Source organism: Haliaeetus leucocephalus, unplaced genomic scaffold, assembly GCF_000737465.1.
Source record: "Haliaeetus leucocephalus isolate CR32 unplaced genomic scaffold, Haliaeetus_leucocephalus-4.0 Scaffold773, whole genome shotgun sequence".
Classification (NCBI taxonomy): domain Eukaryota; kingdom Metazoa; phylum Chordata; class Aves; order Accipitriformes; family Accipitridae; genus Haliaeetus; species Haliaeetus leucocephalus.
The window spans coordinates 3,954,902-3,972,531 of record NW_010973209.1 but is presented as its reverse complement, the minus strand read 5'-3'; the positions used below and the strand labels follow the sequence as shown (position 1 = coordinate 3,972,531).

General features: G+C 44.6%; 1 protein-coding gene across 1 annotated transcript in view; it reads left to right on the top strand.

The window, feature by feature from the left end:
* Positions 1-17,630, top strand: part of UBASH3B (ubiquitin associated and SH3 domain containing B) — a 74,648-nt gene that overhangs the window by 31,765 nt on the left and 25,253 nt on the right. The window contains exons 2-3 of the mRNA XM_010581427.1: positions 16,821-16,874; positions 17,438-17,624. Coding sequence (XP_010579729.1) covers positions 16,821-16,874; positions 17,438-17,624 — 241 coding nt within the window. The remainder of the gene's footprint in view (positions 1-16,820; positions 16,875-17,437; positions 17,625-17,630) is intronic.

Below are 17,630 nucleotides of genomic sequence, written 5' to 3'. Positions count from 1 at the left end.
TATTGTACTGTTATTTTTGTGATGGTGCTCCTGAAAGATCCCAAGATACTGTCACACTGGCATCATGCATTACAGGAGTTTATAGTGCCGAAGGGAATTTATAATCTAAATATACAGGAGAAAAGGATAGAATGCACCAACAAGAGACAGAGAATAGGCACAGAAAAATAGAGGGCAGGCGTACTTTCACATAACCTTACATGTCAGTAGGTGATGCCCATCTCTGGGCTAGACATCTCACTCTTTTTCCAGGCAATGGGGAGAAACGGGCACTTAGGGAGCATGAGTCATCCAGCCTATTTTAAATGTCTACCGTTGCCAAATGTAAACATGCCCTACAAGTGCCTCCGTTGACTGTAAAGACAAGTCTAGATGCAGGTACCTCTACAGGATGAATAACTATTTAAAAGGAAGGATGCCACCACCACAAGATTCATTCACTTCACTGAAACTACCCGCAAAGTGAGCAATTGCTGCCACCCTCATTGGTTTAATGGCGCGAATCCTCCTCAACCTTTCGTTGAGGCAAAAGTCCGTACTTAGGCTACTGCCATATCATGAGGCTTTTTAACTGTCCACATTTACTGCCACAAACAAACAGATTCAACCTGAAATTCAACTGGACAAAGGAAAAATGGAGAAATCTAGGCATGAGCTGATGAAGAGCCACCAGAACAGAATGATTCTCCTTCCATGTTCTCTTACTGTTTCCCACTAACAGCTGGCAATCAAAATATAAGCCAGATTCTGCTCCCGGCAACCCAGATGGAGTCACTCCAGATTTGCTGTGAATCCAGCACAGTTTCTGGGGATTCCTGCCAGGATAACTGAGAAGAGCACATCCTCTCCAGCTCCCTTCACACTGCACTGCGAGAGTAAAAGTGTGAAACACTTGTTTGGAAGGTGACAAAGCTGTGTGCTCTCAGGTGGCCACCTTACACCCTCTTGGTAGACCCAAGAACCCCATTTTGGGGGCAGGGAGTGCTAGAAACAAAACAATAGCTCTGAGCTAGTACACCTCCCCCTACTCCCCTTCCCACAAACTACAGGAGAGATGACTTTGGACATGCAATTTTTTCTCTCTCAGGCTTTAGTTTCTCGTCAGGGCTGTGTTGCAAATAAAGGCCTTGACTATCACAGTGAGCAAATTTTTATCCTTCACTGATATCAAGGGCTCCAGTTAGGGGTCAGGACCAGGGCTGGAGCTGGTCACAGATTTTTTCCCTTCCTCTTTTAATAGAATGTCTCATTTTCTTCTTGCGACTAGGTTTACTGCTCCCAGAGAATACAGTCACATTGAAATACTACCAGAATATGTGATCGTAATGTAAGGAGATACAACAATAATCACTGATTAAAAAGGAAGAATGAAAAGAGTAAGAGCTGGTGGCAGGATTGCTAAATGCTGATCAGTGCTGTAAGACAGCCTTTGATTTTTTTAATTAATTATACATTCCCTCATACTTTGTACTGCTGTTGATTTAATTGGACTCCTTATTTTTAGACAACCACAGCAAGAGGAAGATAGGGTACCGCTTTCAGAAGCTCAGCTCTAGCCTAATTCTGCCTCATTCAATACCACTGGGAGCAAAATTAGGCTAATGCTGAGCTCTTCTGAAAGCCTTGGTCTCAATGCAGTTTAGCACACTGCACGTTCATCTGTCTTGCAGGATGGAGTAAGTTCTATGCAGTTTAGTCTGTCCACACAGGAATCCATGCAGAACTGGGCTTAGCATCCATAAACATCCCAGAACCTTAATGCAGGAAAGAATAAGTGCCGAGCAGCAGAAAATGGTGCCGAGGTCTGTCTCCTACCAACAGAATTTGCCCTGATACTCACTTCAGCCTCACTCTATGCAATTTATTTGCACCCTATATAGAAACATGTCTGCCAACGTGCTTTGTGGAGATAAAGCATTAAATGTTAAACTGCAGAAGGGGCAAAGAGGAATGCACTGAGAAAGGTCTGTTTTCAGCTGCAGCCCGAAATCCTGTATTGCCACAGATGAAAGGGACACGGGGAGACAGAGAAGACCCCTGCATGCACACGCTAATTCACATGTCATGGAACCTCCTTATCTGTGCTTCCCAAGGGTGGTTTGTGAAATCGTTGAGGGAGGTAGGAGCGGTGAGAGGCTAGCAGAACCAGGTCTGTTCAGAGAACGGGGAAGGACTGAGGAAAAGTTACGTTATCTTACATGCCCGTATGTACCTGGAACAGCAGCCACCAGTATTGGGAGCACAGGAGCCCGCAGATCTGCAGCTGGGAGGCCATTATCCTGCAATATTTGTTGACTTTCTCGAAGCCTCAGCACCTGTAGTTGTGGGATCCCCCAGACACGTATGTCTTGTTGAAACACACATTCTGCTCTTTTGGCTTTCCCAGGATAGTAATTTCTGCGATGCTTTCCCAATATATCTGCAACTGTGGCAGTATAAAAGTGCTTGTGTTGGTATAGTTTATGCCAACTTTATCCCCTTTCAGATCTGAACTCCTGTACAGTCCTGATCTCGCTTGCGCTTTAACTGTCAGCACAAAAGCCCTGCCTACCCTGATGAATCGACGGCAAAAAAATGTGTAGAGCATGCTGTAGCTGCCTTTGAACCCTCGCTGTCTTTGAACAACCAGCTCCAGGAATGCCAGAACTCACAAAGCCTTGTTTTGTGCACATGTCTTTCTGATGGTTGATGCTTTTCTTATGACTGCAGCATTTTTTAGGGCTTGCTTCTGTGAGGATCCTCTGTTGTCTAATGACAAGTAAGCTCACCTCACAATCTTTTCCAGCTGGTGCACTCCTAAGGTTACTTCTGACTATCCAAGAACCTGTTTTTACAGAAGCTGCAAGACATGGAATGTCCTTGATAGCTCTACATCTCTGTCACACTGGGTTTAAATATACTAGTAGGTTCAGAAGTTATTGTGGAATGTTGGAGAGACCCGCAGACAGACACATGGACGCAGCACGGTCCCATAAGCCTCAGCTCCTTTGAGAGCCAGACTAAAGAAAGGCCTCACTGCAGAGAAAAGCTTGAAATGTGTTCCCAGGATACCCTCAACTCCTTCTACTTAAAATTTTGTATTTTCTCCTTTTGCCTTAATCTGAGGCTCTCTAAGCCTGTCTCCTGGTTTGGTGATGCCAAGCCTGCAGCTGACTCCAGCTGCGGGTTGTAGGGCAGCAGCTCAAACGGGCAGTGACTCCTTGAATGCATTTGCATTCAGAAGGCAGTACTGGACAGGGGTAAAAGCAGGGTGCAGCTTTCTGTTCCTGTGAAACACACTGGAATGAGTTTGTCTCTTGGAAGAATGGGATCCTGGACTCTAGAAGGGCTGTCCCATCTCTTACAGCGCACTTACATGCACGATTTACCATACGTGCCTTGCTATTAGCCTCTGAAATATACTGCAAAGAATTATTCTTAACTGATACCCAGTATTCTCCTTTCTTGACCACTTTTCACAACGCAGCTCTTAAATATTTACGAAGAAGGAATCCCATGGCAGTCTAGGTCCTCTACCATAATCACAGGAGCCTGCATAACAAAATAGTCTTTAAAAACCAAGGAGACTTTATAACCAATCCTTATCCACACTAAGCACCTGTCATTCATTTAATTTATAGCTCTTTCTTATTTCATCTCCCAAGAGCCCACTCTGACAGGGCAGAGAGAGGGGGTCTTGCTGTAAGCACCATTATTATTTTGCAGTACCAATGCTGCAAGGTGCTTTTCCTGGGTACCGCCGCTGACGTGCTGCACTTGCTAATGCTGCTGTTAGTGACAGCTGCCTGACTAGCAAGAGCTGAAGTGCATCAGTGACGTACAGCACAGCACAGGCTGCCTCGTCAGCGTGATGGCAAGAAAGGCTGCAATATCATTACCATTCCTTCTGCATTTAAGAAAAAAATTGCACTTCTTCGTATGCTTTCAAGATATCAGACACACACACAAAATAGATAAGATGGGGATCAGTTGTAAAAGATTTGCATCGTGAATAATTTTAGAAATACACCCCCACACCAGTACTTACACTCTAGCGCGGGCGAGAGCTATGCTAGGGAAATGAGGTGATGCTAGTGTGTATGTGTGTCTGTCTGTCTAACAATACCTGCCTGAAAAGATCAATCTGGATAACAAGGTCTTCAAGGCAAGCATCCAAGACTTGGCCTCCTACACAACCCTGGCAATAGGATGAAGTGTGCTTCCACATGGGAGATGCTTCTGGTAAAGTGCTAAAGCGAAGTGCTAGCTGCCTTTGGAGACTGGCAAAGGAAAAAATCGTGAGAAAAACCACTTTGTACTCAGACAACACATCTCATCTGAGAATCCTTATGGTCAAAACTCTCAACTAAAGGGAAGACCCAAATCTCCCACCATTTATGTACGTGAGCAATCACAAAACTTCAGTAGTCATATTGGCCAAGCATATGAATAGAGGAGGCAGAAAACAGGCCAGGTAATGTCTCTGATCCTCATACACACACACTATAAGTATCTCCTTACTTATTCCCAGTCCATTGCTCCCAGTACCTGACTACTTAGGTGTCAGAACTTGAAATGATAACGGTGAGAGGAGGAGAAGGAAGGAGACATAACTAGACTGTGGGACCTAGTTCACATCGGTTATTGATGTGAAAAACACAGAATAGGAGTCGAGAACCTTTATGGTCGGTGCTGTAAAGTTGGCAGGTTTTCAGCAGCGCTTAGCCCCTGGGAATTCCCATCCCTTGCAGATGGATGAAATTATGTGCTGAGCTGCTTACATTTACTCAGATGGCTCAGATGAGACTGAAATGATTGGGGGAGAAACCTACTGAGCTGATGTTTTATGATCTATACCGTGGTTGTGCCCTACTGAGGTCTCTGAGCCCCGTTGTGCCAGGTACTGGGAAGTGCTGCAGCTGCAGAGAGCATTTTACGCTGTTAAACAGACATCTTGGAGCACAGAAAGGTGAAGTTTATTCCTCCACAACCATGAGAACTAAGCATTAGAGTAACCAGTGCATCACGACACCCGCTAGATTTGGGAGCCCTTAATTGAAGGCTATGAACTGGGTCAAGGAGAATCCCACGGTGAGGGGATGGAGCGGGACCATGCGGGTGATGCGCTGTGCTGTGCTGAAGGTTGCGGCAGACCTTCAGTCAGGTATGCTGCTTTGGGATTTTTTTGTCAGGGGGTGGGAGTGTTAAGTACAGTCCGGTTCCGGCAAATACACATCCATTTGTTGCTCGCTAGCATCAAATCCCCAGGTTTTCAGTGAACTGAAAAAAGATACTTTTATCATGGCAAACACTTGTTTTAAAATCCTTAGAAAATCTGCTAGAAGAAAGAATAGACCCAAAGCCTTGATTTGCAAGAACCTTTCAGCATAGGCTTTGCAGAAGAGCAGTTGGCGTGTGCTTATGCCTCACTGAAGTCTCTAAGTACGTGCTTGAAGTTAAATATATGCATAAGTACTCTTTGGTGTAGCGATAATTACTAAATCCAGGTCTCATTAAGGTCTTCCTATTTTCTTTTTTGTAATTGACTTACATATTCTGCAAGAATGTGATCAGATACAGGAATAAAGACTATACAGTTAGAACTGACAGGCAATAAGAAAATCCGGAAAGTATGCAAGGAAATATTCCCAGTCCGTGGTAGAGTTTTCTCATTACATTCTTAGATCCTTCTTTATCTCATTGTTTCTCAGTTTATCACAATTCTTCATTTCCTGTTCCCTTTTAGACTTCAAACATACATATTTTTAATGCGGCTTTTTTTTAACCCTTCCATAGTTAGCATTTAAACCTTTCAGAGACTCTTGGCTAGACCTCATGGACAAATTTCAGATTACTTAACTGGACACTACAAGGACACTTTTAATATATAATCTGGTATTAGAGTTTAAAGTCTGGCCAAGAGTTTATGACTTCTCATTGTTATTAATGTTATAACACTAAAATAACTGTACTTGCATTTTTATAGCTTCTGCCATTTGAGATGGTAAAGGACAGATACTAACACACAATACTTCATTCCAATTCGCATACCCCACCTTACTTTAGTGTCCAGGACTCTCAAAAGCATCCGCATTTGCCTAAAGTTCCTCCTCTTGCAACAAGAAGTAGAAGAGGCAAGCCAAAGCTGAGCTAACTTAAAAATCTCCACCAAAGTTTATGTTACAGCTTCATTTGGCTGCAGTTTTCCTCATGTCCTGGGCTGCAGGATTACTTTAGAGAGCTCACTACAACTAGCAAAGACTTGTATCAGCTGAGGACTACTGTGCGATCTAAAGAAGACCAAATACCGTTACCCAAATTGAAATTCAGACCAGAGCTTGCTAACTAACTTTTTTTTTCCCCTAATGGAAACTTTGACATTAGCTTTAGCTTACTGGTTTAACCACACACTTCAAAATCTCTGAGGCAAGAGGCTGAGACCTGTGTGTGATTTCTCACCCCAGGATGGAGCTTCTAGTACCATGGCACTCCCAACCCCAAGACTATTCGGGGGGGGGTGGGGGGGTGTTTTAGCCTTGAGTCAGTGGCAAGTGTGCCTCATCATCTGCTGTGTTAACCCTCCTTTCTCCCATTTCCTACAGCACTTTGGGGTGCTTGCCCAGGCCTCCCATACCAATATTGACATAACTTGGTCCTATCTAGATGGCAAGAAACAGTAAGCGAGGAATACTTATTTGAAATATTTTGAAGTATTTGTACTATTGAAAACAGCAAGGCTTAAAAAATTTCCTCAACAGAGCTGTCTAGAGCAGGAGGCTATTCTGAGTATCTTTTTGCCTTTAACCCAACTATCTCAGCACCCCACCCTTCTTCCTTCCACCTTCCTTAATTTCTAAGACTTCCTTCTTGTTGCTTTGAGTGAGTCTATTTTAGGTGTGCGATCATGGTTAGCTTCTTGCTAGGCATCTACTTCCCATTTTTTGTCCCTAGGGTTTGCCTTTTCAGCAAAGTTGTGAGTCCATTAGTACATACAACATGTAAGATTCCTCATGATAAAGAGACGTTGCCCATACAGAAGAGAAAATAACTACTGGTGAAGAAAATAAGGTGTCAGAATGAACACAGCTAGGCTCCTCCAAATGCAGGAAATAATGCAAAAACTGACTAGTGCAAAGGACACCAAATTAAGCTTGCCAAGTCCAGCTGTCAGCACATGGGTGTCTTAACACTTCCATCTCTGGTAAACAGATATTCAGACTAACCACAAAATATCATTGCTTTGATATTAACCATCACAGTTCCTCTTGGTAGAAAGTTATTCCATCTCACGCACTGACCAACTTTAATATTTAATTCCAGATAGGCCCATGAAGCCTTACTGTGGAGCCCACAGTGGGATTTACTTGTGATATATTCCCTTCCCTCTATTAGACGGAAAGGGACTGAAACAGTGAACGGATTTGGCTATGCAGGCCCCAACCTGATGCTTCACCGTCTTTGAACAAAACTTTGGGGATGCTTGTTGTTTGCATGTAAGTGGACGGTATAGTCCAAATCTCATGGCTGTCAAGTCAGAGCAAGTTCAGACAAACATTCAAACTCTCCCTCTGAGGATGCGCATGATACGAAGACCTGGACTCTAACCTAGAAGGAAGTTTGCATCACAAGTTTCATCACAAGATCCAAACCAAATAGCTCAATGCTTTGTTTTCAGTCTTTAGCTATACCATGTTGACGTTGGTCTATGTTATCTCTACCCGCTTCCTCTCTGTTGGGCTGGGAAAACTTCCCCTTAGCTCTGGGCTTTACTGTTTCTGGAGAACAAGTCAACTGTCCACTGGCAGTAAAGAGGAGCTAAAACCACAGAGCTCCTACTCATAGGAGCAGCACATCAAAATCTCCTCGCATTGCACTGAGAATTAGTCCCAGAAAATGAGGGCCTTGGTGGCCTGCAGGGCTCAAGTTCCCGGTACAGCCCAGTGTCACCGACTTCACAGAACAGCAGCTTTCTGGCAAATTGTGCAACTGCACCGCCCCCAAACTTCCTGTTTTGAAACCCCAAGAAGCTGGAAAATGTTAACACCGGCACTTTAAAGTGCTAGTTGTGGCTTTTTTTTTTTTTCTTTCTTCTTCCTAAAGATCTACGTGATACTAAAAAAGTCTACGTACAAAGAAGTGGGGCTGCCTTAAGGAACTGGGGGCAGAAAAGCAAGCGCATGTCTCTCCAGGGAGCCCTGAGCCAGGCAGAGCATGGCACGTCAGAGCATCCACGGCAAAACCATCCCCTCTTCCATCACTTGTGTGACATCCGAATTCTCCGAATTTAGGTGTTTGGGGTGCGCCCCGTCGCCACGGCTACTGCTGAGTTTTTCGGCAGCAGGTCCTGGTGCTACCGGCTGGAGCTGTGCTGGGCACCGCAGGCACCTGCGGCAACAGCGGTCGCCAAAAACGAGCTGTGCCGCTCGGAGTAAGAGGCGAGGTGACAGATGGAGAAGCAGGTGCTCGTGAAGCGGCAGCGAGACGATGGCAATTCACGTGTCAAGCGGCGCTTGCCGGGCACCGCATGCCGTAAGCAGCCCCCTGGCCCAGCTTCCCGCTCTGGCAAGCCCTGCTGGCAGATCCACGCTCTGCCTAAAACCCACCCGTGATGGGAAAAAGAGGTCCTAGCGATAAGAGGACCTTGATGCAGAAAACAGAGATATGGCAAATCTCTCTTCCATTCCAGCTCATTTCTGTATAGGAAGAAGAGCAATTAGAAAGAAGAAAGCGTGTTTGTCTTGAACGCTGCGAGAGAACTTATTTCCAATCAGCATGACAACTGCTTCCTTTCCTGGCTATCACTGAAACTCCAGATGGTGCATTTGAGCATACTGAAACCTCTAACTTGGCTTCTTGCAAAGACATTGTCTTCCTGGTTAGCTAAAAATGTATTGGGATGAAAGCTCCTGCTCTCCTGCACTGCGCTATTTGAATAATGAAATCTTGGTCATTCTGCAGCATTCTGGCTAGTATTAAAATTAGGTGTTGGAAGGGGACAAGCCTCTGCTGAACATGCTCCACTTATAACCACCTCCTCTTTGAATTTATTTGTATAATCTATACTTGACTATTTTGCTAATATTCAGAATTCTGTAAACCCTTTAACAGCAGCGGTTATTACCTGTCTTCCTTAACCCTGTCACCCTTTTCCAGTGATTGCTCTGCATCAAAAGTTTGAACCTTTCTGAATCAGCCAGCTGAGGTGCTGCCAACTCTTACGGTTTTATTAGGGAATTGTGAGACATCATTTTCTTAAATCTCCAGCTTCAGGAATCCTGTTATTTTCAGAGACTGCTGATGTACTGCTTTGTTTGACCAGCAGTACATTTCTAGATTCGCATATAGAGAGAAAAGCTTAAGGAAGGGAACTGGGAAGCCAGACAACACACGTAATCCAAAACAAAAATGAAAAAGAAAAACAGTGTTATGACTGTAAGCAAAACTAAGGGGAGAATAAAAACACAGAGGACTTTTGATGGTGTGTGACCAATTCAAATCAGCCAAAATACCTGCGCCTCATTCCTCCTCCATCACGCGGGGACCTGGTGGAGTGGCTGGCAACTGCAAGCTCAGGACTTTGACATCTAAGCCCATGCCTCATAAAAAGCTGTACTGTTATTGTTCTAAAGAAAATAATATCCTGTTTCCTTTTTAAACTGTGTATCTCTTTAAAAATGTTAAATGGCTGCTACATTCCTGCCTTTATCCCGGACACTTTTTATGAGTCTGTACTTCCCCCTTTTTTTGCTTTAACAAGCTGGCTGAGCAGAGGATTAGGGGAATGACTTCGTGCACATGTGCTAAAGAAGAGGGAACAAATCTGCCTTCAAAATCTTACATAACTTAAAAAAATAAACACATAAAACAGAGACACACGCCCAGGGCCTCACTCTTTGCACTGAAAAATCATCATCCATCATCATCATCCTGTGGCCAGACTGCAGTTTGCCAGCTGGACTGTCCTCTGAAAAAAATGAACATTTTAAATTATGGAAACTAGAAATACATAGCAGTGGGTTTTCCAAGTTACTTCTGGTGGCGTTTCCCATTTCTCTCTCTTTCCTATTACCAGAGCTTGGTATTCAATAGCTGGGAGTGAGCAGCCACCCCTCAGAGGAAGGGAACTACTGAGCCCCTATCATGCTGTCAGGCACCTTCTATAAATATTTATGTGACCTACAGGATATAGCACAGTTTGAAATCTTGCAGTCTCCATAGCCACTGTGCAGTCAGGCAGTTCCCCGTACTCCTCTGAAAGTTCCTGTATTTCAGGCAAGACCTGGATCTTTACATAGCTGTGATCTGCTTATAGCATTTGCTGACCTAAATTGGGGATGTTGTACTGAACGGCGTGTTCCTAAGGGGACCTCAGTGTATAGCAATAAACTTGTGTTTTGTGGAGGATGTGGCTGCAATTAGAGTCACTCAGTTAAACGTGAGGAGAACTTTATGTCTACCGTCATGCACGGAAAGCAACAGAAGGATAAGCTAAGGTAATGCTTGCAGGATTGAGCCAAAGCCCAGTGAAGGGAAGAAAAAGTAATTCTTCTGCCATGCACCTCTGTTAGAGTCATTTCTGTCTTGCAAAAACTCCCAAGTTTTTTTGGTTTTTTGCTTAACAAACTGCAGAAAAGGAACCTACCCAACCCCCTACCCTAAACAGGAACTTGATCCCTAGTGATACCTTCCTGTCCTGTCCCTATTTATAGAAGTAAGGTCACCCAAATAAGAACAGAAACAATATCATATGATTTTTGGTGGCCAAGTGAATTCTGCGTATTGAGAATTCAGAGGAACACATTTGAATAACCCACATTGAAAACCATTTGGAAAGAACACCTCTCTGTGGCCATTTTTGCATGTAGAACAACTAAGCAATTCATGAGACATGCGGTCGGTTATTTGGAATTTGGGTATCTTTCCCTACATCAAGTCAGTCGTTAGATGGACAGAAATTTTTCTTGCAAAACTATTCTTCAATGTGCAATTGTTTATTGAAAGCCTAAAATAGACACATTTCCACTATTGTATTGTTAATGGTATAAACAATTGATGAAAATTGCAAAAAATTAAGGAATCTGTAAAGGTCACCTGATGGGCAATTTGGAAACAAACACACAACACAAAGCTGGGAATTTTACTGTTTGCGAAGAATTTATAACTGCTTCCCTACACTGTATTGCTATACAGCAGGGTTTGAATTCAGGACCTCCCGTGCCATGACTGAGTTTGACATGTAAGCTAAGGGGGCAGTTAACTATTAGGCTTCTGACCTGTACCTGGACTGACAGGCATACTCCAAACAGCAACTGCAGCCACATGTAGAAAAGGCCTATTTTTTTTTTCATTCCCTTGAGCCAGCCAGCATTTTGGTTTCTATTCTTTTACGATGAACCAACAGAGACTGAAAAAAGTCAGGTTTTAAATATATATATATACCTATTTGAATATATGTTTACATAAATACGTATTTTATACACACACACAAGCAAAAATTAAAATGCCTATTTTATAATCCTAAGAAAAATGTTCTATTTGACAACATTCTTCTTTGAGACTCATTTGGCATAAATTATGATCCATAATTCCTATCTTATCATGTCAGGCAGTCATTTGAACTGAACCTAACGATGAGGAGAGCCAAGTACTTCCATCATGTTTAATGCAGTTTCAAAAAAACCCTTTATTTACACAGCTAAGTATTTTATGGGCCAAAGATTCAGGGCTACTTGAAATTATGAATTCATCCCTCCGAGGGGTTTTGTTCATGGATAAGAAGTTTGTCTAGGCTTGAGGCACATAATGAAAGGGAAGATTTAGTCATTCCCTTTCTTTTACAGGCTGCCTCCATCCTTCCATTGCTCATTCACAAATCCCTCGGTGCCTCCGTAGGCAGATAACTCGTAGGTGGATCTGAGGTGGAGGCTGCTGCTAGCATTTTCTACTGCCTCTGTGAGCAGCAACACGCAGCAGAGCAAGCTCCCTCTTACAAACAGAGAGGTCAGCTCTGCCGATGGCAGGGTTTGAATCTCTGCTTATTATAGCAAAGGGAGAGCCAGTGGAAACGGGGAAATTCGGTCCTAAGCACCAGCCAGAGGGGCCAACTTTCTATGAATTAGACATTGCTTCTGGAGAACAAACAGGCTGTCTGGACCCAAAGGTTCAGACCAGCTGCATGACTCAGCTTTGGCGTATTTGAATGTGTGAGGAAGAGAGGAGGCTGCCTGCAGCGGTCTCTGCTCTCTACGTGCCTGAAGGGCCAGCTCCGAGGGCTTGAATGTCTCAGCCCCTGCAGCCCAGCCTGGCCATGATGGAGGCTGGGAACCCTGCACCACCGCGGAGCACAAATACGCTCATCTTCCCTGCCCCAGCACGGTGCCTTGCGTGTCGGCTGATCTCTGCTGTGGGCATCAATACCCCAAAGTCTGCATACCTTTTTAGTGATGAAATATAATGCAGGTGCAGATAAAGAAATATCTCAAAATAGTTCACTCCGGTCCCTTGCTCTTGCGCTGTTTGCATTAACTTTCCCACATGGCAGTTCATTACTCCGTGCACTACGACACCATTGGCAGCCATACGCACCCTCCTTTTTTAAACTGGACTAGAATAAAAAAGCTGAGCACTTACAGAGGAAGGATTTCTGTGTGGTGCTTCTGAGACTGAAGGTTCTCTTTATGGTTAATGCATCATTCCCCATTACAGTCATTTCCTCTGAAGTAAATGGGATTTTGCCATTATACTTTATGTTTATGGACATATATTTCCTAGCTGAATTGACATTCCCCTGTTGCCTTTTTTTTCTACCCTGAAATTGCAGGAAGCCAAAAATCCTTCAACAGTAATGAGTTAAGTTCTGTAGCATGCAGAGCGGTGTGCTCTCCCATTAAGTGGCTGGGGTTAAAATGGGCACCATTTACACATTAATATGTATGTCAGGGCAGCAACACCGGTTCTGCTGTAATGTTTCAGGCTAAGGGGTCAACTGTTTAGCTGGGACACTTCCTAGCAGTATTTTGATACCATTTAACCAGCGACTGAGTGGAGGAAGGCTTTTCTTGTGACTTGATATTAAAGAGTATCACAGGGAGGCCTTTGAGGTTGAAGAATCAAAAATATCTGATTCTTTGTGGTGGCTAAAACACCTGCAGTGCTTTTGGAAGGCACTGCGATTAGGATCTTCTTTCCCCTTCCCTAAACTCTCCATCTCCAGACCTGCAGTTGGACATAGCATCTCCCTTGCTGCCTGTTCAAAATTGCTATTACGCGTTGCTGTGCATTGTTAAATGGTTTCCCTGTACTTCATCTCAGAGGCAGCAGAAGTTAAGAAACGGAGGAATTGGGTGGCTCAAGGGACTAGTAATGCTGCACAAAGCTTTTCACCTCCTATCTGAATCCAGGTGCAATTTTTGCATGACCAGAAATGGTTACTGTGTGATGCCGATTTGGTAGATTCTGAAAAATAAGTTCTTTCCTGGCGCCTCTGCATCACAAAACCACTTCGTACCACTAGCTACAATGCTACAGACAACACTTGCTACCCAGCATGAGTAAATCCGAGCACCTAAGCCATAGGTAGTCACCTAATTAAGTGACCTGATTTTCCCAGGAGCAGAATATGTCTTCCAGCTCCCACTGCACTCAGCAGTTGTGAAAATCAGGCCACTTTTGTAAGCGGCCAAACGCAGCTGTGACTAGTTTTGAGTACTCAACGTTTTAAAAGTTGATCCTGACAGGCAGGGCCTGGGAGCTGGAGCACCCGGAGGATGGGTCCTCTCCAGGTTCTGGCTGGTGGCTACAGAGTAGGGTGTTTGGGAGGGATGCAGTGCATGCCCTGTTTTGTGACTAACCAGAGGCTATCAGTCATCATCACCGTTCCCAGCACTAAATTTAAAACAAAAAGCCTCTCAGTTTCAGGTCCGGTGATAAAAATATACTTTGGCTTTTGTTTGCTTTATGCAGTATTTCCTCCTCGCACTGAAAATTAAATTGAAAAGGGAGTTTATTGTCCCCGTGGACGAGATAGGCACCTTTTGAAATCACACATGAACAAACGTGTGTGGAGCCCAGCCCAATGTTTTCTAACGCCCTTTGGGGTCCCGGGAGCACAAAGGCAGAGGAGAAGGAGCTGCAGTCAATTCCAGCAGAGCTCTATTGTGCGATTTGTTCGAGGAAACATCAATTCATTTAGCGAACAAGTCAACAAGGGTGGGTGGCAGAACCGTCTGTCCTACTAGATTGTGTATGACTCCTTCAGAGATCTGCTCTGGGGTCTGGGGAGAGTAAATAACAAGTGAGAGCCAGCTTGTCTGCCCTCACTTTGCAACAGGAGAAACTGCTCATTTCAAAGCCGGAGCTTTACTGGGAGGGCTTTTTTAATTCACTGCCTCGGATGCAACCCAGACAGACACACTTCAGTGGCAAGATCTACGGTTAGGAGAGTCACATTTTAATTGTGTTTTAAAGAGCATAAACAAGGCAGGCAAGAGGAGAGGTGAACTGAGCAAAGGCGACGTAACAGAAAAGGATGATGAAACCAGGGTAGGATGATCCACGGCTGGCCAGCTGAGGCAGCTGCACATTGCTCTGCTCAAAGAGCAGCCTCCCTGAAAGGTTCCCGGCCTGTGCAAGGGGAGGGCTTTTTGCTCTTTTCTCTCATCTGAACTACTTTTCAAAGCAAAGCAGTAGCTGTTTTGCATAGTGCATTTGAGCCAGACTAGGGAAAGGTCAGCAAGACAGAACAGACCAAACTATGATGTTGACCCCGCAAGATGCATCCTTCCAGAAGGCAGGTGCTTGGACCAGCACTCTGCTGATCTCAAATGAATGCTGGCAGATAAGGGCAGCAAAATGCTTCAGGAGGAAGTATTTTCATAATCACAGATTTGCAACACAGCCCTTTTTTGCAGCATTATCTTTCTGCCTTCCTCTTACTCTCAAAATGAACAAAAATATGTATATTCAATGGGTGGGGAAGCCAAGGGCAGAGCTGAAACACAGCTGAGTCAACAACACATGTCTACGAGCTGGTGGGTAATGTTGCATATTCCCGCATGGTTATCAGAGTGCTTTTGAAAGTCATCACTGCAGACAGAAAGGGCAACAGAAGCACAGTAAACGTCCTACCCAGCACTATGGGCAGAAACAAGAAATGCTGGATGGTCCCAGCTGTTCTAATCCTAGAGCCACGGGTTGGACCCTGGAGTCACGACCCTTTTCCCTCACTTGGACCCGCTTCCTGTAACCAACCAGCAGCATCTACTCGCAGCAGATAACACAGGGTTCATAGTACATTGATCTTGTCCCTTTGGTCAGGCACATTCCCTCTAGCTTAAAGATGTCAGCAAGTCTTTTGCACTACTATCAAGCTGTAACATACCATATTTAGTAAGATTAGGTTACGGCTCAAGGCCGGCCGCTGTAAACTAGAAGTTTTCCTGTCCTCAGTCAGATTTTCTGTCACTAACAGCAGGCAGCTCTGAGACACAGCCTACAACGCACAGAGCAAAAGGGAGGCAGCTGCTTTGGCCGCATTAACAACAACAGAATACAACCTTTTCTCGGTCCCTGGGCTGTACACCTGCTCATGCTTCACACACCAAATGGCAGCCAGTGGGGCTTTACCTTCGGCGGGAGCCGTGCTGGTGCCTGAATGCATTCCCTGTTGTCTAACGCTGGGAAAGACACCTCTGTCTACCAGTGCAGCGTGATGGGTCTGTAAGATGTAGATCCTCTTCTGGCAGTGCCCATCGGTAGGATCCCTTCCCCTTCCCTGGCTTCAGGGGACAGCTGCCTGGAGACCCTACTCTCACCTTCAGCGAAGGCTTCTTGCTCTTCTGACCTTCCTCCAGCCACACCATTTTGCACGAGTGTGTGCTGGTTAATCAGATTAAACCAGCATCCCGCTCATTTTGGGCTCCTTCCTACCATACCTGTAGCACTTGTTTGAGAGCAATACTGCCCTTCTTCCCTTAAGTAGGAAGCTCTGAAATCTTCATGGGGAATTTGCCTCCTGACACCCAACGCCTGACTTCTGCCCCACCACCCTAATGTTTCTATCCTTTTCTTCATTCATAATTCTTGCTAAATATTTATGCCATTTGGATTCTGGGTGAATTCCTCATTTTGGCAGTCTCTAGTGTTACAAAGCTGAGCTGATCCACAGCTGCATTTCAATGCTGATGTCAAGCATTTGGAAAACACATGTCTACATGTTAAACAGCACTGCGCTGGTTTGTTCTGCAACTGGAAAACTTGCTGAACAGAAGACTTGAATCTTCCTAGCTGGAGCAAAAAGGGATTTATAGGCATCCTGAAGGGAAATAAGCAAAAGAGCACTTTCAGCGTAGCAGGGACTGAAGGGAGCTAGCAAATTTTGGCAGGTTATTCTGACCAGAAAAACCTCTGGGTTTTGCCCCCTGGTGGCAGCTGAATTTTTTTGTCTTCAGTGCTATTGCAATGTCTGCACTTCCAGACCCAAACCTTTGATTTTCATGCTGAGCAAATGACTGGCAAAGAGATCATTAAATGCCAATAGCCCATGCCTCACTATCCAGAAAAGCACCAGGCCAAGCAGGGAAAACCCAGAGGTCCATATCTTGTACTTTAAACAGGTTGCATGACTTTGCCCCTCAAACTGTGTACAGTGATTTGACAGGCAGCACATCTGAAAGAAAGACCCAGGGCTGAGAGAATCAGCCTGAAAAGCGTATTCCACAGGTTTCTAAACACACCGTTTCAGCCCTTCCCCAGCAAGGACCCAAGGTCCAAGCAATAGATGTGGCTATAGCCATATAATCCAGCATCACTGAAATATTCTTTTTATTTTGTTCTCTCTTCAGACAAAAAGCACTGGCATCAACAGGTGGAAGAAGCGTTCAAGCAGCATGCGACTGGTTGGTATGAAGTAGTAAATGTTAAAAAGAGTAAAAGAAATGAGTGAATTTAACGTCTAAGATTTCAGCCGTTAGAATGTGACATGTTTAAACAGGGGTGTTATCTGAAAAACACTAGCAAAATTATTGACCCATTATTTAAGTGCTGTAAATAAGCAATCCAGAAACAAGCCTTGTCTGAGAGAGTTTGTGATCTCGAGTAATAGCAAAAAAAGGTGAGAGAAAGGAACCACTACCCTCTCCACCCTAGCACCTAGACAGAAAACTGACAGCAGCCTTTTCAAAGAGGTTTAGTGCTCTCCTCCCTGCATTTTGTACACCGAAAGGCAGAAAGGCAGAAGCAGTGACCCGGGCCAGATCTTCAGAGCCTCAGTCTGAAACTAAAACTCAATTTTCTGTATTACTTAGTAGTGGTAATGGGCTGCAAGTGAGACAGTGCACCTCTCTGCCTGACCTGCTGGAGCTGATTTTTTCCATAAAGGGAGTGAGGACAGGGGAAGCTGACTTTGCTGAAAAAATATGTGTCTTTATCTGCCAGCCTAACAGTTCTTTCTCCCTCTCAGGCTGTTCTCCCACGTGGGTGACCCATTCCTCGATGACACCCTGCCCCGGGAGTACGTCCTCTACCTGCGCCCCACCGGCCCCCTGGCTCAGAAGCTGTCCGAGTTCTGGCAGCAGTCAAAGCAGATCTGTGGGAAGAACAAAGCTCATAACATTTTCCCACATATTACGCTTTGCCAGTTCTTCATGGTAAAC